This window comes from Cololabis saira, chromosome 6 (assembly GCF_033807715.1).
Source record: "Cololabis saira isolate AMF1-May2022 chromosome 6, fColSai1.1, whole genome shotgun sequence".
Lineage (NCBI taxonomy): Eukaryota > Metazoa > Chordata > Actinopteri > Beloniformes > Belonidae > Cololabis > Cololabis saira.
In genome coordinates, this window is record NC_084592.1 from 42,168,184 (window position 1) to 42,191,620 (window position 23,437).

At 48.1% G+C, this 23,437-nt stretch overlaps 1 protein-coding gene across 2 annotated transcripts in view; it reads right to left on the minus strand.

Moving 5' to 3' along the window:
* il1rapl1a (interleukin 1 receptor accessory protein-like 1a) overlaps positions 1-23,437 on the minus strand; it is a 458,044-nt gene that overhangs the window by 93,567 nt on the left and 341,040 nt on the right. For both annotated transcript variants that reach the window (XM_061724618.1, XM_061724617.1), the window contains exon 6: positions 22,419-22,493. In XM_061724618.1, the coding sequence (XP_061580602.1) occupies positions 22,419-22,493 (75 nt within the window). The remainder of the gene's footprint in view (positions 1-22,418; positions 22,494-23,437) is intronic.

Sequence of the window (23,437 nt, forward strand, 5' to 3'; positions counted from 1 at the left end):
TCCATAAGTTATTATTAACTTTTCTGTCTAAAGACTTCTGTGGTCTCTGAGGTGAACAGATGCTCGTCAGCGACAGATACAGCACGAGACATTCTGCATAACGGCCGAGTTATGAAAACTTGCACACACACACAAAAAATGCACATTTGCATAAAAAAGACTGTCTGAGTGGAAACACGCACTAACGATAAACTTAAAGCTGAGCTTCGGCCAGACAGACAAGCCGAAGACCCCGTTAAAGACCTTAAATGCCAAACCAAAACAATACTGACAAATGTTACGCCTCTGGAAACACCTTATGACCTCTTTCTTGTGACTGATCTTTTTTAATCATATCAGCATTTCTATGAGTTTTTTAAATCTTTTTAACCCTTGTGCTGTCTTTGGGTCAAGGGAGGGTGAAGGGAGAAGAGAAGGAATTAAGGAAGGGAGAAAAGATGGAAGGAAGGAAAGAAGGAAGTAAGGAAGAAAGGAGAAAAGAAGGAAAGAAGGAAGAAAGTAGGAAAGGGAGTAAGGAAGGGAGAAAAGATGGAAGGAAGGAAAGAAGGAAGTAAGGAAGAAAAGAGAAAAGAAGGAAGGAAGTAGGAAAGGGAGTAAGGAAGGGAGAAAAGTTGGAAGGAAGGGAGAAAGGAAGGAAAGAAAGAATGGAGAAAAGGAAAGAAAGAAGGGAGGGAAGAAGGAAGGGATGGAGAAAATAAGGAAATAAGGAAGGAAAAGGAAATAAGGTAATAAAGGAACAAATGACGAAAGGGAGGTAGGAAGAAAAAGGAGTAAAGGAGGAAAAGAGGAAAGGAAGAAGGAAGGAGAGAGCATGGCAGAAGGAAAGAAGGATAGAAGAATTGGGTCATTTTGACCCAAAAACAGCACAAGGGTTAAGCATTTTTATGATATTACAGACCATGAACTGATTGTCATTTTAAAACCTGTTAACAAATCATTTGTATTACACTTTTAACTTGTCACACACTGTTTTTAACTTGTAGCAGATGAGAATATAACACTAACTTGTCACACAAACACGTCAGCTCGTCACGTCCTGCGCGGCGGCAGGAACCTGATGGAAACACACAAACATCCTGCGCGGGCGGGACAGAAAATAATAAGTGAAGCGCTGATTTTCTTTCATTCAGCACGCTCATCTCATATTACTGGGCCGTAATTAAAGTCGTTTGTCATGAAGGAGGTGTGGAGGACCGGAGTGCAGGCCACTCTGGAGGCAGGAGTCGTCCACCAATAATCTACGTCTAAAGGAAAGATGCTGCGGAGGCAGGATGTGCATCTGAACCACGAGGCCTCCGGAGAAACTGAGCCGAGGGACGACGTCTAAGAAATACACGGACGGCAAAGAGACGACAACGGACAGGTACAGCAGGCCCGGGGAGAAAGGGGTGGGGCTGAGTAAGGCCACGTTTACACATATTTACAAAAACGGATATTTCCCCCTCTACGCTTTGAAAAATACCATCATTTACATCAGATCGTTTTCAAAATCTCTTCATTTACACGAATCCGCATAAATACGCTTTAAAAGGGTCCTATGAGCTGCCAAACCTATGGTTTTGCTAGCCAATCGGAATCCTGGAAAAAAACATCAACAAATGGCACGAGTAACTACAGTGGCCAAACAAATTGTAAACACACATGACGCTGGTGACGTTTCTGTTGCATAATGTGACCTTCTGAAGCCTAAAGGTCAGTTTCCCTCCATTTACAAGCAAATGTGAAGATGGAGTTTTGGCAAATCTCTACTTTTTATTAAAAAAAACTCTAATTTGAGTTTACAACATATTTATTTTTTCCTGTGATGTTGTGGGATTGAGGACGTGACGTCACCCAGCAGCAGAACTAAACCAGAGGAAACTACTGAAAACAGGGACATTAAGGATCCTTGGTAGAACATTTCGTCTCGTTTTGGTCAACGAAAATGAAGACAGTTTTTATTTTGTAATCTACATTTTACTCTCATTTTTGCCCGGCCTGGGCAGGCGGGGGAGAGATTTGTCCGTCAAGACTCCTCTCCCTGCCCCTGCCCCTTCTCAACCTTTCCCTGACCCTAAACCTAACCTGGGGCTTGCTGATTGGGCCGGAGCTTCGGGAGCTGCGTGCTGGCCTCCGGTCCCTGGTCATCCCATTGCTGCTTCCACCTGCCTGCTGTGCTGTTGCCGTCCCTGACCCACCAGTCTGGCCTTCGGCAGGAGGGTCCCCCCTTATGAGCCTGGTCCTGCTCAAGGTTTCTTCCCTCCTAAAGGGGAGTTTTTCCTTGCCACTGTTTGGCTTAAGGCTTTTCTCCCACTATGGGAGTTTTTACCTGCCATTGTTTATGTAATAATTGCTCGGGGGTTTATGTTTATGTCTATGTTCTGGGTCTCTGGAAAGCGTCTAGAGACAACTTTTGTTGTATTAGACGCTATATAAATAAAATTGAATTGAATTGAATATTTATTCCTCTACGATATCGCATTATATATTTGATTATCGTTATCGTCACATGACCATTATTTTCGTTGCGTCTCGTTTTCCTCCGGTGATAAAGGTTCGTTGACGATGATATTTAATCATAATTTTCATTGACGACAGAAACTTCAGACAGAACTGAAACAAAGATATGGGTTTCAAAATAAAACAGGAACTAAATAACAAAACTATGACAAACGGTCTCTGACAGGACATCTTACTTAACCGCTTCACCTGAAGCCATGAATTGTTGTTCAATTACAGTACTTCCAGATGAATACGTTTTGTTTTAGTAACAGCAACTGTTGCAGCTGTAAAGTTAAATAGGCGGCGAACAACATCAGCATTTGAAACCATCGACCACGTAGTTGCACCAGTCCACCTCCATCGCTCCTCCGTCAACGCCCACCTTTCCCTGATTCGCTAGGCTTACAACTTACCAGTGGCAAACCGTGAGCTACTACCGCTGGGCCTTCACCTCATCACAGAGAAAATAAATCATCGCGGAAAAAAGCAACAATACAATGAATTGACGATTAAATTCTTCCGCCATTTAACTCCGTCTCTCAACCGCTCTCACCACTCTGCAGAGATTTGATGTTCGGACTTCATGAAGGCCTACAATCTTTTGTTTTAGTCCCGCCCACTTGAAATCAAACCGTGATTGGTCAACTTTCCCGTCACTCTCCTACCTCCTAAGTCCTAACCAATGAATGAGCCAGCTAACCAGGCCTTAATAGAGACGGACAATTCTGATTGGATAACAGGTTTTCAGGACATGGACTTGACAGTAAACTTAATTTTAGAACATAGATGAGAGAAAATCCACGGAAGACTATTAGGGCCATGCAGGAGAAAAAAATAGAGATTTTTTTTATTGTGCACTTCGAGAAAAAAGTTGAAAAAAAGTTGAAATGTTGAGTTTTGGTTTTTAGTTAAAATTGTATATATATATATATATATATATACTAAAAAATTATATATATATTTTTTGTACTACACTGACGATTAACACCTGTACTTTGGGTTATTTGTGTTGTGGAAAATGAAAGTACCAATAAAGTAAAGTAAACTAAACTATCCCACGGTCGACGTGACGTTTTCTTTTCTCCTCGCCAGGCAATGCTCATCCGGCCGCCGTGCTGCCGCCGCGCTGCCGCCGCGCTGCCGCCGCGCTGCCGCCGCGCTGCCGCCGCGCTGCCGCCGTGATGCTGCTGTGATGCTGCTGTGATGCTGCTGTGATGCTGCGGTGCTTACTTTAGCGTATTTCCTCCCCGGCTCTTCCTCCCTCTCCCCCGTTGGGCGTGTGGAGGCTGCTGGTCCATTCATCATCCCGCGGTCTCCGGCTCTCCGCCCCGGACCCCGTGATTAATGACGACCGTTCACACACTTAAACATTTAGCTTCGTTTCGCTGACACACTGCTTACCATGCTGGTCGCTGTTGGTTACCCAACGCTGGGTTCCATGTGGGACTGCAGAGGTGCAGTGACGTATCTGCAGGGTGACCTTTAAGGGCTTCCTGTGTATGAATCTTTATCTCCGTGTTGGAATATAAACGTGTCATTTATCACCACAAATGTACATAGAGAAATATCCGGAAGGACCCTCGTGGGCCGTTTCTCTCACAGATTTACACCGTAGACATGCCGAAGTGCACGGACTCATCCACGGCACATCGGTGTAACTTAGGGGGACTTTAGTGGAGTATTTCCTTTCCTCTGCTGCTACAAACTTTGCATCTCCTTAAAATCAGGAAGGTGTTGTAACACGTGACAATTTTAAATTTGCTCAGTGACTTTAACAATTCCAGTGGTGGATTGATGAATAAAACGTATGAAGAATAAATAAGTTGCTTTTCAGCTGTCACGGGTTATTGATCCACCGCAGGTTATTGATCCATGGGTTATTGATCCACGGGTTATTTATCCGTGACATCCTGCAGCAGCATCATGTGGTGTCGGCATGACTGTATCCATGGTGATGATGCAACAACACGGCTTACATTTTACTCTAAAGATAAAAGGTTCAGGAAATTCTTTAGCTGTCATCGGTTATTGATCCGTGGGTTATTGATCCACAGGTTATTGATCCAAAGTGATATGGTCCAGCAGCGGCAGCATCATGTGGTGTTGGCATGACTGTATCGAGGGCAGGGGTCGGCAACCAAAAATGTTGCAAGAGCCATATTGGACCAAAAACACAAAGAACAAATATGTCTGGAGCCGCAAAAAATGAAAAGTCTTGTATCAGCCTTAGAATGAAGACAACACATGCTGCATGTTTCTATATTAGTTATAACTGGGGGAAGATGTTTTTTTCATTATGCACTTCGAGAAAAAAGTCAAAATGTCGAGAAAAAAGTCTAAATGTCAAGGAAAAAGTTGAAATGTCGAGATTAATGTTGAAGTACAATCTCGAGAAAAAAGTCAAAATGTTGAGAAAAAAGTCAAAATTTCGAGAAAAAGGTTGAAATGTCGAGATTAAAAAGGAAAAGAAAAAGGAAGAAAAAAAGAGAAAAAAGGAAAAATAGAAGAAAAAAGAAAAAAAGGAAAAGAGGAAAAAAAGAATAAAAAAAGAAATAAAGAGAAAAAAAGAAAAAAAAAGAAAAAAAGAAGAAAAAAGGAAAAAAAGAAAAAAAAGAAGAAAAAAAGGAAAAAAAAAGTCAAACATTTTTGAAAAAGCTCCAGGAGCCACCAGGGCAGCGCTAAAGAGCCGCATGCGGCTCCAGATCCGTGGGTTGCCGACCCCTGATCTAGGGTGATGTTGCAACAACACGGCTAACATGTTTTAAAAATAAAACAGGAATTCTTTAGCTGTCACGGGTTATTGATCCATGGGTTATTGATCCGTGAGTTATTGATCCGCGGGTTATTTATCCAAAGTGACATCCTGCAGCAGCATCATGTGGTGTCGGCATGACTGTATCCATGGTGATGATGCAACAACACGGCTTACATGTTACCCTAAAGATAAAAATGTTCAGGAAATTCTTTAGCTGTCATCGGTTATTGATCCGTGGGTTATTGATCCACAGGTTATTGATCAAAAGTGACATGGTCCAGCAACGGCAGCATCATGTGGTGTTGGCATGACTCTATCTAGGGTGATGACGCAACAACACGGCTAACAGGAATTCTTTAGCTGTCACGGGTTATTAAAGACAAAGACTGGCAACTTTTTCTAACTCTACGGAACCCTGTACTCCTTTGTTCAGAAAACTCTAAATTCTTTCAGTATATGACATAATCGGAGGGTAAGCGTTCTCGAGGCGCACCAAAGCGTTGATTCAAAGACCAGCTGAAGCGGTCGCTGGCCCAGGCTGACATCCCCCAGGACAAGCTTTCGAAAATGACAGGCGGCTACATCTTGAACAAAAGCGCCAAGACCGTAAACGGAGACAAGCTCACAACCCTACACCTGCAACTCTACAGTGTGAGCATTGCCTGAGACTTTTTCAGCACAGGCTGGGCCTACTAAGCCACATGAAGGCGCATCAACGCCGTCAACAGCAACAACAACAACTGTAGGAACAGAAACAGAATCACAGAGGAAGAGCTGACACGCTGCCAAACTCGGAATACGAGTGGCTACCGACGACGATGACATAAATATTCATCAGATGTGTGTGTTTTTATACAAACATATGTTTTTGTCTTTTTCTTTACCACTATCGTTTAGTAATTTTTTCAAATATAATTCTCAAATACATTCATAGAATACTAGACAGGTTAATCATCTTCATCTTCCTTTTTATAAAACTAAACACGGCCAGTTTTCCCTCAGATATCGTGGTGTACAGATATGGAACTCCAAATCTCACATTATCAAAAGCTCTGTTTCTCTAGAGATTTTTAAAATACATTTATCATCTCATTTAATTCACATTTAAAAAATGTCACAAGTTTTCTTTGTTGATTTTTTTTTTTGATTATTTTTTGTGTGTTGATGATCTGTAACTACTGTATGTAGTCTAACCTTCTTTGTTTTTTGTTTATAGTTTACGGTTTTACTTCCTAAATTGAGGGGAAGTTTCGCTGCATAAGCCTGTTGGCTTTTTGACCTCTCCTGTCACATTTGTTTTACTATTTTGATTGTAAGTGTTACTTTTATTGTGTGCAAACTAATGAATTAAAAAAAATAATAAAAAAAATAAAAATTGATCATTGGGTTATTGATCCGTGAGTTATTGATCCGCGGGTTATTGATCCAAAGTGACATCCTGCAGCAGCATCATGTGGCGTCGGCATGACTGTATCCATGGTGATGATGCAACAACATGGCTTTACATGTTACTCTAAAGATAAAAGGTTCAGGAAATCCCTTAGCTGTCACAGGTTATTGATCCATGGATTATTGATCCACAGGTTATTGATCCACGGGTTATTGTTCAAAGTGACATCCTGCAGCAGGGCCGCCGCAAGGGGTGTGCGAACCGTGCGACCGCACGGGGCCTCGCGCCCCAAGGGGCCTTTTTTTTCTACATTTTTTTTTTCCGTTTTTTTTTTTTTCCCTTTTTCCCTTATAAATATCAACAGTCACGTTCCATTACAGACCTAAATGTGTACTAGTCTGTGCATATCAATAAATATATGTGCAATTATGCGCGTTTCTGTTGTTCAATACAACTGATCAGACCAAGCGCAGACACAAGCTGCTCTGATCCAGACGGGTGGAGTTGGAACAAACTGTCACACAATGTCGAGAGAACGAGACAGAATCAGGAAATTTCCATCAGAGGATGAAAAAAGAAAAAAACTAAAGAAAATGGAAGAGTTTAATGCCTCTCTGAAAGACTTGTTTGATAAATTTGTTACAAAAATCACCGATCCGACGGGACCTCAAGCAGCCGTGGTGCCCCGCGTCGAGGCAAGCCAAATGATGATGAGGCAGGGGAAGGTATCCAGTATTTTGCTAATTGGAGAGTTAAAATTGCGCATATAGACACCCGATCCGACCCGAAAAACCCAAAAATGTTGCCTACCCCGGCCATTTCGCACAGGGCCTCGCAAACTCCCAGACGGCTCTGTCCTGCAGCAGCGGCAGCATCATGTGGCATGACTGCAGCCACAGTGATGGTGCAACACCACGACTTTCATGTTTTAAAAATAAAACAGGAATTCTTTAAGTGATAAAACATCAAGCAAACAACTTTTAACGACACGTTTCCAGAAGCGGTGACGAGCTGACGTCCGCGCAGCCAAGAAACCCCGGACGGAGAGAGTTAGTCGTTTTTAATGAAGCCGATCAGCGGTGACCTTTGGTAACTTCAGAACAAAGTCAAGTTTACTTCCACCCCCCCCCACCAGATGGAAGGACTGTGTGCTGCTTCCTTCATCTCGTCGTTCAATCCTGACAATCTCCCCACTATTGTTCTGTAATCTCCGAGCACACAAGCGGAGGTCAGCGGGTGATGGGGAGGGGGGGAAAAGGAGGGAGAGATTGACAGCAAAAACAGAGCCCACGCATTTCTAAGGTGCTAAGAGGAAGAGCGATGTGCAGCATGTTTACACTTTACATCCTTTTGGAGGCGAGTTGACAAAGTCTACATTTGTGGAGGTAACTGTACTCTAGCGGGGAGATGACAGGTAGGAGAGGAAAATACTGCCTCTGGAAACTGCCAACACGTCTTGCCTGTGCTCAAGAAGTTGCTGACATGTGTGCCTGAACATAATATCTAATTCTGCTGATGTCGGTCGGTGGGAATGAGGTTCTCCACGCAGGAGGTGGAATATCAGGAGCTGCAGGTTCTGGGTGTCTGCAGTCGTCCGTCTTAGACACATCTTATAAATATGGTCCCTTCATTGAACCCTAGAATATAGCAATCCTGTCATCCTGTCATTCATGTCACTCATGTCATCTCCTCATTCTTACAACTCAACCAAACAGGTAGAAGTCTTGAATTCCTTGACGGTGACCAGATGGGACCAGAAAGATAACTTTTAACAACAATCTTCCAGTTGCAGCATCAAGTTCAAAGCTCTGCTTCTGGCTACCAAACACTCACCCACATGGCTCCAGCCTACCTTCACTCCTTCATCCAGAGCTATTCTCCCTCTACCTTCACTCCTTCATCCAGAGCTACTCTACCTTCACTCCTTCATCCAGAGCTGCTCTCCCTCTACCTTCACTCCTTCATCCAGAGCTACTCTCCCTCTACCTTCACTCCTTCATCCAGAGCTACTCTCCCTCTACCTTCACTCCTTCATCCAGAGATACACTCCCTCTCCACAGCTCCGCTCAGCCAGTGAAAGACGGCTGGTTCTTCCACCACAAAATAGTGTGAATCAGTAGCCAGACTGTTCTCCTCCGTTGCTCCCCGATGGGGGAACAACCTACCTGTCAGGGTTTTGACACTTCCTCCCAGTTTTAGTTTCAGTTCTGTCTTGCCCCGCCTGTGTCCCATCTGCCCTGATTGTGTCCGCACCTGTGTCTCGTCTTGTCTCGTTATCCCCTCAGTATATCTTGTCTTGTCATTCCTTGGTTCCCTGTCGGTCCGTACTGTTCTCTCCTCCATGTCTCCTCGTGTTTTGGTCCTGATCCTGTTTTTGTATTTATCCTGCTCTGCAGCGCTTTGCTTTACCTTTTTGGATTAAAACCCTTTTGTTTTTGAGAACTCCTGACTCCAGCCTCCCTCTGTCTCCTGCACTTGGGTCCTTTACCAACCAAACCACAACAGAACGGACCGACCAACATGGACCCAGCGGGAGAGTATATTACTCTTTTTGAGTTCTTCCGCCGAGAGGCAGAGAAAAATGGGGACCCCTTTCTGGGAACCTGCCAGGCTCGAGGCGGGCCCGGGGGTTCTCAGCCCCAGGGGAAGCGACGACGTCAGCGCCAGCCCCAGCCTGTTCCGGTGGGGGCCCTGGACGCACCTCTTCCTGTTCCCGAGGTGGTCCTGGACGCATTCCAGCCTGTTCCCCCCTTCTGGGGAACACGCCTGGCTCGAGGCGGGCCCGGGGGTTCTCAGCCCCAGGGGAAGCGACGGCGCCAGCGCCAGCCCCAGCCTGTTCCTGCTCCAGCGGTGGTCCTGGACGCATCGCCCCCTGTTCCTGCTCCAGCGGTGGTCCTGGACGCATCGCCCCCTGTTCCTGCTCCAGCGGTGGTCCTGGATGCATCGCCCCCTGTTCCTGCTCCAGCGGTGGTCCTGGATGCATCGCCCCCTGTTCCTGCTCCAGCGGTGGTCCTGGACGCATCGCCCCCTGTTCCTGCTCCAGCGGTGGTCCTGGACGCATCGCCCCCTGTTCCTGCTCCAGCGGTGGTCCTGGACGCATCGCTCCCTGTTCCTGCTCTAGCGGTGGTCCTGGACGCATCGCTCCCTGTTCCTGCTCTAGCGGTGGTCCTGGACGCATCGACCCCTGTTCCTGCTCCAGCTCCGAGGACCCGTGCCCCCCCTCAGCCAGCTCCGAGGACCCGTGCCCCCCCTCAGCCAGCTCCGAGGACCCGTGCCCCCCCTCAGCCAGCTCCGAGGACCCGTGCCCCCCCTCAGCCAGCTCCGAGGACCCGTGCCCCCCCTCAGCCAGCTCCGAGGACCCGTGCCCCCCCTCAGCCAGCTCCGAGGACCCGTGTTCCCCCCCAGCCCGCCCTGGATGTGGACTGTGGGGACATCTGGGATCTGTCCCTTGAGGGGGGGCCAGCGCCCCGGACCCGGGTACCCCCGCAGCCGGCACCTCGGACCCGGGTACCCCCGCAGCCGGCACCTCGGACCCGGGTACCCCCGCAGCCGGCACCTCGGACCCGGGTACCCCCGCAGCCAGCGCCACGGACCCGGGTCCCCACTCGGGCAGCTCCGGGGATCCTCTGCCCCCCGACGCCGGCTCCCCGCATCCTGTCTGCTCCTGTTCCGGTTCCCCGCATCCTGTCTGCTCCTGTTCCGGTTCCCCGCATCCTGTCTGCTCCTGTTCCGGTTCCCCGCATCCTGTCTGCTCCTGTTCCGGTTCCCCGCCTCCTGTCAGCCCCGACTCCGGCTCCCCGCCTCCTGTCAGCCCCGACTCCGGATCCTGAGGCGGTCCCGCAGTCCTCTGTTCCTGAGGCGGTCCCGCAGCCCTCTGTTCCTGAGGCGGTCCCGCAGCCCTCTGTTCCTGAGGCGGTCCCGCAGCCCTCTGTTCCTGAGGCGGTCCCGCAGCCCTCTGTTCCTGAGGCGGTCCCGCAGCCCTCTGTTCCTGAGGCGGTCCCGCAGTCCTCTGTTCCTGTGGCGGTCCCGCAGCCCTCTGTTCCTGAGGCGGTCCCGCAGCCCTCTGTTCCTGAGGCGGTCCCGCAGCCCTCTGTTCCTGAGGCGGTCCCGCAGCCCTCTGTTCCTGAGGCGGTCCCGCAGCCCTCTGTTCCTGAGGCGGTCCCGCAGCCCTCTGTTCCTGAGGCGGTCCCGCAGCCCTCTGTTCCTGTGGCGGTCCCGCAGCCCTCTGTTCCTGTGGCGGTCCCGCAGCCCTCTGTTCCTGAGGCGCTCCCGCAGCCCTCTGTTCCTGAGGCGCTCCCGCAGCCCTCTGTTCCTGAGGCGGTCCCGCAGCCCTCTGTTCCTGAGGCGGTCCCGCAGCCCTCTGTTCCTGAGGCGGTCCCGCAGCCCTCTGTTCCTGAGGCGGTCCCGCAGCCCTCGGTTCCTGAGGCGGTCCCAGAGCCCCGTCAGGTTCCCGAGCCCCGTCAGGTTCCCGAGCCCCGTCAGGTTCCCGAGCCCTGTCAAGTCCCCGAGCCACACCAAGAATCCTCGTCACGCCCCCCGCCAAGACCCAGGCCTAGGCCTCGGGGACGCCCCCCCGAGCTGTCTCGCTGGTCTGCCCGGTCCCGAGGTCGGCCCCCGGAACTTTGGCCGTGTGTGGCTTGGGCCCTCCTCCAGGCCCCCTCCGCCCACCCTGGGTTAGGACTCTGGGGACATCTGGGATCTGTCCCTTGAGGGGGGGGTACTGTCAGGGTTTTGACACTTCCTCCCAGTTTTAGTTTCAGTTCTGTCTTGCCCCGCCTGTGTCCCATCTGCCCTGATTGTGTCCGCACCTGTGTCTCGTCTTGTCTCGTTATCCCCTCAGTATATCTTGTCTTGTCATTCCTTGGTTCCCTGTCGGTCCGTACTGTTCTCTCCTCCATGTCTCCTCGTGTTTTGGTCCTGATCCTGTTTTTGTATTTATCCTGCTCTGCAGCGCTTTGCTTTACCTTTTTGGATTAAAACCCTTTTGTTTTTGAGAACTCCTGACTCCAGCCTCCCTCTGTCTCCTGCACTTGGGTCCTTTACCAACCAAACCACAACACTACCAAACTGTCCGATCTGCAGGGTCTGGACCTACTCTTTAGAGCAAGCTAAAGACTTCGGCAGCTAGACAACTTCTCTGCTCATCAGAACTAGTTAGGAGATCCAGCTCTTTGCAGGACTCAGCACTGAGGAAGCTACACTTATGACAAGATGATCGCATGATGTTGTCTTTTTAGATGTAGCTTTTCTTGTATGAAAGGACTGTTGTGTTGGGCGGGAAGGGAACACTTCTAACACTAGCATGGCAGCACCAGCAGTCTGACCAGCACTGATCCAGCTGAACTCTCCGGTGTGATTTCTAGCTTGTGTTGTTCTCTCAGATGTAAGTCGCTGTAGTAGTAGTAGTGGTGGTGGTAGTAATGACAGTAGTAGTAGTAGTGGTAGTGGTGGTGGCGGCGGTGGTGGTAGTAGTAATAGTATTAATAGTAGTAGTAGTGGTGGTAGTAGTAGTAGTAGTACTAGTAGCAGTAGTAGTAGTTGCAGTAGTAGTAGTAGTAGTAGTGGCGTGGGTGGTGGTAGTAGCAATAGTATTAATAGTGGTGGTAGTAGAAGTAGTAGTAGTAATAATGACAGTAGTAGTAGTAGTAATGTCAGTAATAGTAGTTACAGTAGTATTGGTAGCAGTAGTAGTAGTAGTAGTAGTAGTATTGACAGTAGTAGTAGTAGTAGTAGTATTGACAGTAGTAGTAGTAGTAGTAGTAGTAGTAGTAGTAGTATTGACAGTAGTAGTAGTAATAGTAGTAGTTGCAGCAGTAGTAGTACTAGTAGTAGTAGTAGTAATAATGACAGTAGTAGTAGTTGCAGTAGTAGTAGTAGTAGTAGTAGTAGTAGTAGTAGTAGTAGTTGTAGTAGTAGTAGTACTAGTAGTAGTAGTAGTAATAATGACAGTAGTAGTAGTTGCAGTAGTAGTAGTAGTAGTAGTAGTAGTAGTAGTTGTAGTAGTAGTAGCCTAATAGTAGTAGTAGTAATAGTAGTAGTAGTAATAGTAGTAGTAGTAGTAGTAGTAATAGTAGTAGTAGTAGTAATAGTAGTAGTAGTTGTAGTAGTAGTAGTACTAGTAGTAGTAGTAGTAGTAGTAATAATGACAGTAGTAGTAGTTGCAGTAGTAGTAGTAGTAGTAGTAGTAGCCTAATAGTAGTAGTGGTAATAGTAGTAGTAGTAGTAGTAGCCTAATAGTAGTAGTAGTAGTAGTAGTTGTAGTAGTAGTAGTACTAGTAGTAGTAGTAGTAATAATGACAGTAGTAGTAGTTGCAGTAGTTGCAGTAATAGTAGTAATAGTAGTAGTAGTAGTAGTAGTAGTAGCCTAATAGTAGTAGTAGTAATAGTAGTAGTAGTAGTAGTAGTAGTAATGACAGTAGTAGTTGTAGTAGTGACAGTAGTAGTAGTAGTAGTAATAGTAGTAGTAGTAGTGGTAGTAGTAGTAGTAGTGGTAGTAGTAGTAGTAGTAGTAATAGTAGTAGTAGTAGTAGTAGTAGTAGTAGTTGTAGTACTAGTAGTAGTTGTAGTAGTAGTAGTAGTAGTAATTACAGTAGTAGTAGTAGTAGTAGTAGTAATTACAGTAGTAGTAGTAGTAGTAGTAGTAGTAGTAATAGTTACCAAACAAATGTGATCAGACCAAACGCTGACATTTTCACACAACACCAACAAGGAAATAGGAGAACGTGCAGTTCCTCTACTGGCCAGCAGGGGCTCCACAAGTGAGCTGAAACGTCCAACTTTGCTGCAGAAATCAACATATTTACAACCAGGTTGGAGAAAAAATCAGTTTTGGTTTCAATACCTAGATTTAACGTTTGTGTTAAAACTTTAAACATGACGGGGGCTGAAATTCTTCTATGGTCATAATCAGCCAGGAGATCTGATTGGCTGACACCTTCACTGCTGACTGTAAAGTTTATTCTCAGTTTCGTGTCGTGCAAAGCAAAGTTACCGACCCAGAATTCCTGTGGGCAACGCCAGACACGCCCTCATCCAGCTGTTAAAGCCTGCAGTGTTTTTCAGCCCATTCACACCTGACACCGTCGTTATTTATGACAGAAACACACCGACTAAGGGGGGGAAAAAAACGAAAAAAAGAGGCAAAACTTGAGGTTTGTGCGGCCCGCCTCCCGCCACACATCCTCTGCCGCTCCGTGAAAGTAATGGATTCTAATTCCTTTCCAGAAGACTGCTCCCATCTGGTGGCTTTGGGGGACAGTAAAACCCTCTATCAGTTACAATCATCCCACGGTGGGAAGGACGGGGCCGCCGGTGTGTGCGTGACCTCCCACCCCGAGTAGTGCAGGAGTGTGCAAATCAAAGAGAGAGAGAGAGAGAGAGAAAGAGATAGAGAGAGAGAGTGCTGAGTCAGCGCAAGCCGACTTCCTCGAGCTCACCTACCGGGGCGGCGCATCCATAACAAATCACCCCGAGGGAGGGGGGGGGGGGGGCGGGGGAGGCTGCTGTGCATGTTTCTGTCTTAAATGAGGGAGAATGTGCATCACCACGTAGTGCAGGAGTGTGTAGTTGTGTGTCGGCCCATCACATCAGATACAGCTCACAGACATGGTAGTAGTTTTAGTAGTGGTAGTAGTAGTAGTGGTAGTGATAGTAGTGGTAGTGGTAGTGTTAGTAGTGGTAGTAGTAGTAGTGGTAGTGGGAGTGGTGGTAGTAGTTTTATTAGTGGTAGTAGTGGTAGCGGTAGTAGTAGTAGTGTTAGTGGTGGTGGTAGTTGTGGTATTGGTAGTAGTGATAGGAGTACTAGTGCTAGTGGTAGTATTAATAGTTGTAGTAGTGGTGGTAGTAGTGGTAGTAGTAGTAGTTGTAGTAGTAGTGGTAGTAGTGGTAGTAGTAGTAGTAGTAGTAGTAGTGTGTGGCAGGGTGGAGGAGCTGCAGCCACTCAGCCTGACGGGACACAGGTGTGGCCCGTCAGCCTCTCCACCCTGCCAGCCTTATAAGGGAGAGACAGAGAAGCTGCAGAGTCGGAGAAGCTGCTGCTGGTCGTGGGAGAAGGTGCTTGGGCACGTGTGAGAGTGGTATGTGACAATTAAAGATTTCTGCACTGAAACCTCGTGTCCTCTCTGTCCTGTCGGTCAGGCCCCCGTAGCACTCGATGTGCTACACTGGCGCCCAACGTGGGGCCCGACAGGATGGAGGAGGGAGGCACGGAGCGGGCCCTGGAAGCGCTGGCCCATGCCCTGGCCGACCTGGCAGCCCTGCTTCAGGGCCAGGGCGAGCAGCAGCTCGCGGCGCTGGAAGCGCTGGTGGCACCGCAGCCGACAGGCCGGGAGGCAGAAGCTGCGGGCCGCCAAGCGGCGGCTCCCGAGGCGGCGGGACCCGCGGAGAGGCCCAACCCGGCACCACGCCTGAGGTACGCCGCAGCAGCAGAGGAGGAGCTGGTGGCGCTGCAGCCGACAGGCCGTGAGGCAAAGGCTGCAGGCCACCAGGCGACGGCTCCTGAGGCGGCGCCAGCGACGGAGGGACCCGCAGCGCGACCCACCCCAGCGCCACGCCTGAGGTTCGCCGCAGCGCGGGAGGAGCTGGTGGCGCCGCAGCCGACAGGCCAGGAGGCAGAGGCTGCGGGCCGCCAAGCGACGGTTCCGAGGCGACGGGACCCGCGGAGCGACCCACCCCGGCGCCACGCCTGAGGTACGCCGCAGCAGCGCTGGTGGCGCTGCAGTCGACAGGCCGGGAGGCAGAGGCTGCGGGCCACCAGGCGACGGCTCCTGAGGCGGCGCCAGCGACGGCGGAACCCACGGCGCGACCCACCCCGGCGCCACGTCTGAGGTTCGTCGCGGAGGCGGACCAGCGGCCGGAGCAGTGCTGCGTCGGGGAGGGGGTGGTCCTGGACGCACCCCGGCCACGGCCGCGGATGCCGTCTGGCCCGAGGCCACCCTGGGCCCAGTCGTTTTCGGCGGTCGGCCCGTCGCCGAGGATGACCTCCCGACCGGTTTCTGTGGTCGGCCCGTCGCCGAGGACGACCTCCCGACCGGCCTCGGCAGCCGGCCGAACAGGGAAGGCCCGGAGGCACAGTCAGCGGTTCCTGGCTTCCTCTCCCACTCCGAGGGGGGCGGGGGGAGTTGGCTCAGCCGGATGGACCCCGGCCTGAGGTTGGCGATGGGGGTGTGTGGCAGGGTGGAGGAGCTCCAGCCACTCAGGTTGATTAGGGCACAGGTGGGCCCAATCAACCTCTCCACCCTGCCTGCCTTCATAAGGCATGGCTGCACAGCAGCAAGAGGTCTTGTCTCCCTGTGAAGGTTCTGCTGCGCACGTGTGTCTTGGCTGAAGAAGATTGATTAAAGAGTTCTGCACTGAAACCTCGTGTCCTCTCTGTCCTGTCGGTCGGCCCCCCGTAGCAATCGATGTGCTACATAGTGGTAGTAGTGGTAGTAATAGTAGTGGTAGTGGTAGTAGTAGTAGTAGTGGTAGTGGTAGTAGCGGTAGTGGTAGTAGTAGTGATGGTGATAGTAGTGGTAGTAGCAGTAGTGGTAATAGTAGTAGTAGTGGTAGTAGTGGTAGTAGCAGTGGTAGTAGTGGTAGGCGTAGTAATAGTAGTAGTATTAGTAGTAGTACTGGTAGACGTGAGGGGCTGGAGGGGGCAGAGCTTAACCAGAAGTGTGTACTTGGCCCTGAGGCGAGGAAGAGGAGAAGTGGGAACCAAACCCTCACTAAACCTGCTCTTCTGTTCTTCATCATCCTCAACAATCCTGTCGTACGTGACCACTTTCTTCATGTACTTTTCTCTTCTTGTACTTCAAATCTCCGCATCATCCTCTGACTCCTCGACAGCTGCCTCCCGCTGAGCGTCTTCTGTAAGCGTTTATGTAACGCCTCGCCCCTGTGAGTTGAGTAAAGCTGCTAAGATGGAGGCTGTTGGAGACTCTGGTTGCAGCAGCAGAGGAGATAAAGGGGGGGTCTGGTACCGCTGCAGATTTATCTCCCTGCTTATGGCTCTGATCTCCCCATCCTCCCACTGGTTTCCATTGGATCCTGTCTTATAAAATTTGGATTTCATATTTCCAAACCCAACAAGTAGTTATTTCAAATTCTTTATTTGGTTTTGTCCACATGCATATGTTTTAGTTTGAATGTCTTCTAACAAATAAAACCATTTGGATTCTGGTCCCGTCTCTGCACCACACCAGGCGTTCCAGACAGAACTTCTTTATTTGGAAAGCCACGTCCCGGCTACTCAGAGCCAAACCATCCTGAAGAGCTGCCATCCTGGTGTCTCGATGAGCAGCGATTAACAGACGTATCTCGTCTGAAACTGGAGGCAGTTGGAAGCGCTGAGTTGTTGGATGTACAGGCGTTGCATCTCCTGCCATAAACAACCGGTCCAAGAGCCCAGTGGAGTCATTTCATCCTCTAAGGAAAGAGCCGGTGGTCAGATCTCAGACCCGGGCGATGCAGAGCTTTTTCAACTCTTTAAACCTCACGTTTAAAGAGCGACGATTCAGCAGACACAGATAAATCCTGTTTTTCACCCCTACAACAGTCAAATATCTTATCAGTTCACCTTAATGAGGTACGGAAGAGTATTGGGGCCAGGCAAGAGAAAAATAAAAATAATATTTTAGAGGAGGAAGATCTTTTTTTTATTATGCACTTCGAGAAAAAAGTCGAAATGTCGAGGAAAAAAGTTGAAATGTCGAGATTAATGTTGAAGTACAATTTCGAAAAAAAAGTCGAAAAAAGTACCACCTGTTAAAGGTTTGCAAAGAGTGGTGTTTGATCTAGTGCCATTAGAGAACATTACATGTATATTACATTCAAAAACAGACCAATTCTATAAAGTTTGGCAGCCTTACTTGAACTATGTAGAGCCTGATGTCTCTAATATCATGTTGCAGGGATTTTCTTGACTGGTCATACTGTACATTTTTACTGTAACCAGGGTATTATTTATATGGATCAGACCTGGTGTTTTGTTTTTTTGTTCTGTTGGTTTGTTTGCCTGTTTTGCTTGTTATTTCTGTGGATCATATAATGTATCCATTCTTTACTTGTAAAAGTGAAAAATGTATACAAATATTGTTTAAAAAAAACTGTACAGCACTCTGGTTAACCTCAGTTGTTTTAAACTGGAAACTGTGAATAAAGATTGAGTTGAGTTGAACACCATACTGCACCGCCCCCCCGGCCGGCATTAACGGGAACGAGTTCATGGTGCCCTCTCCCAGCAGACCTCTTGCTGGTGTGCAGCTGCTCTTTATGAAGGCAGGCAGGGTGGAGAGGCTGATTGGGCACAGGTGTGCCCAATCAGCTGAGTGGCTGCTCCTCCACCCTGCCACAGTGGATCTGAAACGTCTGTCAAACCATCCCTCTGCAAAACAGTGGCGCCACCAGGCGGTGGCCTGGAGTGGCCATGCCCCCCCCTACAAATTTGCTGGCCACCCCACTGGCCTCAATAAAAAAAAAACAACACTTGCCGGTCACATAGATTCTATCGTCAGTTATGCATTTCATCCCAAATCATTTGGGCCAAATGCATATCAGTAGGTGCTTCTTTAAGTAGCCTTAAAGAAGCACTGAGCCTGTATACTACAACAGTATAATAAAATCCTGTAATGATGGCTTTTAGTTTTGGTGTCCAAGAATTTAAGGCCACGTTTACACATAGCTGGGTATTTACAAAAACGGATATTTCTCCCTCTACGTTTTGAAAAATTCCATCGTTTACACGAGATCGTTTTCAAAATCTCTTCGTTTACACGGATCTGCATGAATACGCTGTTAACGTCATGCCAGCCAATCAGAATCCTGGAAAAAACATCAACAAATGACACGCGTAACCTCCAGTTAAGGCTGATTTATGGTTCCGCGTTACACCAACGCAGAGCCTACGGCGTAGGGTACGCGGCGACGCACACCGTACGGCGCGCATCTAGGGTGACCAGATGTCCCGCTTTGTGCGGGACTGCACCGCATTTTCATCACTTTTTCCGCGTCCCGCATATTGAGACGATGTCCCGCAATTTGATTGACATCTGTATTTTTTTTTTTTTTTTTTTTTTTTTTTACCTCTGGCTTTTGTCCAATGGATGCGAAGAAAACAGAGACGGCTGTCATTACGGGGCTGTTTATTTGATGATGATGCTGTCAATAAAACTGCGCACATGTGTGGTCAAGTGTCTACGTGACGTGTGTTGCTGCTGCAGCTGCGCGCCGCGTACACGCGCAACGGTGGCGGTCTTGACTCGACTGAAGGAGAAACAGGCTAAAAATGATGGAAACGACAACAAAAAAGAGGTGATGCAGCTATAAGAAAGACTGGGAAATTTTACTAAATTAAATTAAATTTACTTGAATTTTATTTGTTGTTCCCTCCTGGCTGGTTTTGATTTATTAATACGATTTGATTTTATCAGATATGTTTCATTGTGCCTAATTTCAAGTGATATGCAATTGGCTTAGGAGGATGGTTTTAAAGACGTGAAATTAAATTTATTTTATTCCCTCCTGGTTGGTTTTGATTTCTATTAATCTGGTTTTACTTAATTTTTTATTTTATTTTGTGTTAATGGAATGCAGTAGTTGGGTTATAGCCACTACTGAGTGAAAAGTGTTTATGGATGGTTTATGAAGTGATGAAGTTCCTTAAACTAAATACTGTACCTGTCTTTTTTGGCTGTATGAGCTAAGGGACGTAATAGAAATGTTCATTTTTTAAGTTACATTATGTAAAAATTTTAGACTACCTCTCAGTATTGGTAATGTATCCGGGTGTCCCACATTGTCCCACACAAACATGCTCTTTGTCCCACATTTAGTTTGTTGAGATCTGGTCACCCTACGCGCATCGCCACGTACCGTACGCCTTACCCTGCGTTCACACTGAAAGCGTCACGGGCGTCATAGGCGTCTGGCTGCCATTCATTGTCTATGAAAAACGGGCGTCGAGAGGCGGCGGGGGCGGCGGGGGCGGCGGGGGCGGCGGGAGCGTCGGGCGGAGGGCGCGGCGCGTCAATTTGAAAGTTGAAAAATCGGAACTTTATGCAAATGAGCAGCGGCGACGCCGAGGCGTCGTCCAATCACAGACCGGGTTTCCCGAAGCGAGAAGCCTCAATGCTGATTGTACTTTCATGTAGACACAAACGTACACTGATGATTCACATGCGTACAGGAGCAGAGCTGTGCACTAACAAACTTATTTTATCAGGAATTAATATATTTCATCCAGCAAAATGACATTTTGCTGGTTTCACTGCCGTTTTTACCTGAACTGCTCATATGAAACACGTATCTGATGGGTGAGGAGCTGGATGGTCCCAACGATTTTATTGGCTACATTGATCCAACGAAAAATAATTAAAACCCGTGCTTATTAATCACAAAACACAGTTTAAACATCATGACTAAATCCGCTCTGACCCGGTGTGTCTGTGATCAGCGCACAGACTGCAGCTTCGCCTGAATTATGGTGCGGTGCGGTGTGCGTCGCCGCGTACCCTACGCCGTAGGTTCTGCGTTGGTGTGACGCAGAACCATAAATCAGCCTAGGCGGATTTATGGTTCACCGGGAGTGGGCTCTGGCGGTTGATGTTGAATCCACGGACCAAACTTGTTAAGGAGCATCAAACTCACTCTTATCTACGCGGAAATAACGCTAAGATATAAAGAAGGCGTCCCAAAGTGTGATCTATGGTGAAATAGGAAACTGAAGATGTGTAGGCTGTTCCCACTGTTCCCTTCAGTTCTGCAGCGCAGCTTGAAACCCTGCCCACCCCCGCCCCGCTGCAGGCACTGCCGCTTTCAGTGTGACTGCACCAAGCGGCGAGATGCTGGCGTCGGGACTCCTGTGACGCTTTCAGTGTGAACGAGGGGTTAGGCTCTGCGTCGATTTAACGCGGGACCATAATTCAGGCTTTACTTCCAAGACGAAACGAGAGTCTTTCGTTTGGAGTGACAGAGAAGTGGAGTTACTTTTAAGTGTGACTTTAGAATATAAAACAGGTAAAATACAAGAAAATATTGACGGTGGCCAAACAAATTGTAAACACAGGTCGCACACATGACGCTGGTGACGTTTCTGTTGCATAATGTGACGTTCTGAAGCCTAAATCTCCGTTTTCCTCTGTTTAGACGCAAACGTGAAAACGGAGTTTTTGAAAATCTCCACTTTGGCCGGAGTTTTCAGAAATGATCGTTTTTGGTGACTTTGAGCTCCGTTTTCGTGTAAACGAACGGCCAAAACGCATGAAAACGCCTCAGTTTTTGCTCCGTGTAAACGGGGCCTCAGTGGCCCCATCTGGCCACCCGTATGAACATTTTTGGAGGCGCCCCTGCTGCAAAAGTTCATCCCCCTCTTCTCTCCAGAGCAGAGAGGTGGACAGACTAGTGGCTCATTTGAATTTAAAGAGACAGGCACAAAAAAAACCAAACGGCCGAACCTGATCGAAAGGGCGTTTTGTATGCGATGAAACAGAAGCGTTAGAGTTATCCCTGTAATGTTCTGGTCAATACACGTCACCGACGCCTCGTTTAGAGGAGCCAGAATTTGATCAATTTTGTGGGAAAAAAAGGTATACTCTTTCACCTTTAAGGTCTGATACTTTGCCAAAGGTTATCCAAAAGGTCAGAAAACTTTCACTTTCTGTTCAAAGACACTAGTGCTGATTCAAGAGTTGAATTTAATATCAAATGTCGCCTTAAACATCAGCTCATCTTTAGCTTACTTACTCATTTGCAGTTACACAAAAATCTGACCTGCTTTGCCCAATTTCTCACCACTCAGTTTGCAAGGCAATGCTGCTCCGGCCCAGACAATCCACCTGTGCAAAGCCTCTCAGTTTTATGTACGTATACAAGCCCTCTAACACACATATACACAATAGAGTTGAGAGAAAACACACGGCAGACAGAAGAAGGGACTAAAAGTGAAACTTTAAACAAATGCTTTAAACATTTGAGATGGAGATCTTCTCCTCAAAGTCTCCGGGGGATCAAGGTAGAGACGAGCAACGCAAACAGCTTAGAGGCCCACATTGTGCAGCCTGTTCGTACGGAGGTGAGGACAGGCTGACATATGAGGCTGTGCCTGTCAGTTTATCAACAGCAGCAATTTTTCACCCTTGATCAGCCAACCGTGGAGGCATTTCAAATGAACTACCTGCATGCCGGCAGCATCAGATAGGAGACAAAAGGCAAGCACTGGGGGAATTATTGCATCTCCTTTGCCTTTGTCTCCTCACTTCTTGTTCTGTCACATACTCCTCCAATCCCTCCCTGCGTCCGCGGATCTCCGCCGTCTTGTCTGATTGGCTTCAGCGTGACAGGCACATTAGCCATTCACAGAATGGATAGCGCCATGTGGGCCGCGGACGTTGCCCAGAAATCCGGCAATATGCTGTCACGGAGAAACAAACAGACCATTCTCATCTGGTCCTGTGCACGCACGTCCGGGCGGCGGCTCCATCGCGACCCCATGTCAAAGAAGACAAACAACACAGACAGGAAACGGCCGTCCCTCAATGTGGCAAGCCGGCGTTCGGGACCCCGGCGCCATATGGGCTCTCCATTGTTGACTAAAACCGCCGTAGGGACACGAGCACCTTACGATCTGCATTCACGGAAACCACTTATGCAACTCCTTTATTCTGCCGTCTCTCCGGCAAATGTAGTGCCCTCATTGATCTGGATTCGGTGCCTGGAGGTGTGCTAGGAAAGGATTTGTAAAGTCATCCGTTTCCTGTCACTCTCACTGCTATTTCAAAACAATTCAGCTGGAGGAAAATCCCGGGATGACCTTACCTAGCTGCAGCTCCATGTTGCTAATCTTGTTCTCCGTGGGAAACAGGATCTTCGGCGGCTTGTCGGTCAGAGGAGCTGAAAAGGAGAAGAGGCACAATATGAAACATGCAAAAAAACAAGCCGGCAACAAAGCCGTGTCTACAGGACGGTGAGGAGTCCATGTTAAACTGGGTTAAGTTTTTTCCCTTACGGAGATCTGTTATCCACCTTCTCAGAGGTTCTTTATCTCCTTTTTTAAATCGGTGCTGTTCTCTCTCCCAGAATCCATCTGTTGCAGGTTTCTACCCACAACTCTGAAGTCTGCAGACTTCTAACCTCCTTCTGATCATTAATGCATCACTACTTTACCGAGATTACAGGAGCATTTGATCCGTCTAAGTGTTGATATCTCAAGAGCTATTATGGAGAGAGAGAGAGATAGAGAAGGGAAACAGCTGATGCTCTAATGATGCTAATGACACAGACAGTGGATGTCAGACCCGCTGCTCAAGTCTCTCCTGCGGGGAACGCTTAAACACTCAGCAGTTTTATTGTTGTTAGACGCGTTTGTGAGTTCTGCAGGGGTGGCTCAGTCTTAAGGGCGGAAACATTTAAGGGAAGAGAGAAAAGGCGTCTGTCAGGTACCCAGTAAACAGACGAGTCTACACATTAGATGTAATCCATCAGAAACTCATGAACAGAAAGTTCCTTCAGAAAGTTGATTCAGTTTTAGAGACCTGGGGCCTCATTTATGAAGCTCGCTTGCACACAAAACAGGGCTTGAAAGATGCGCAAGCCACCTTCTACGCAAAGGTTGGAATTTAAAAAGAAAAAACTAACCGAAAAATGTGTGTATCTCTACGCCAACCCTGACCCTAGCGCACGAACAGTCTGAAGATATGGGGGGCGTAAGCCTAAATTGTGGTTCTGCGTTAAAACGATGCAGAGCCTACGCCGTAGGGTACGCGTCGACGCGCACCTACGCCGTAGGCTCTGCGTTGGTGTAACGCAGAACCATAAATCAGCCTTAAAGGTTTCAC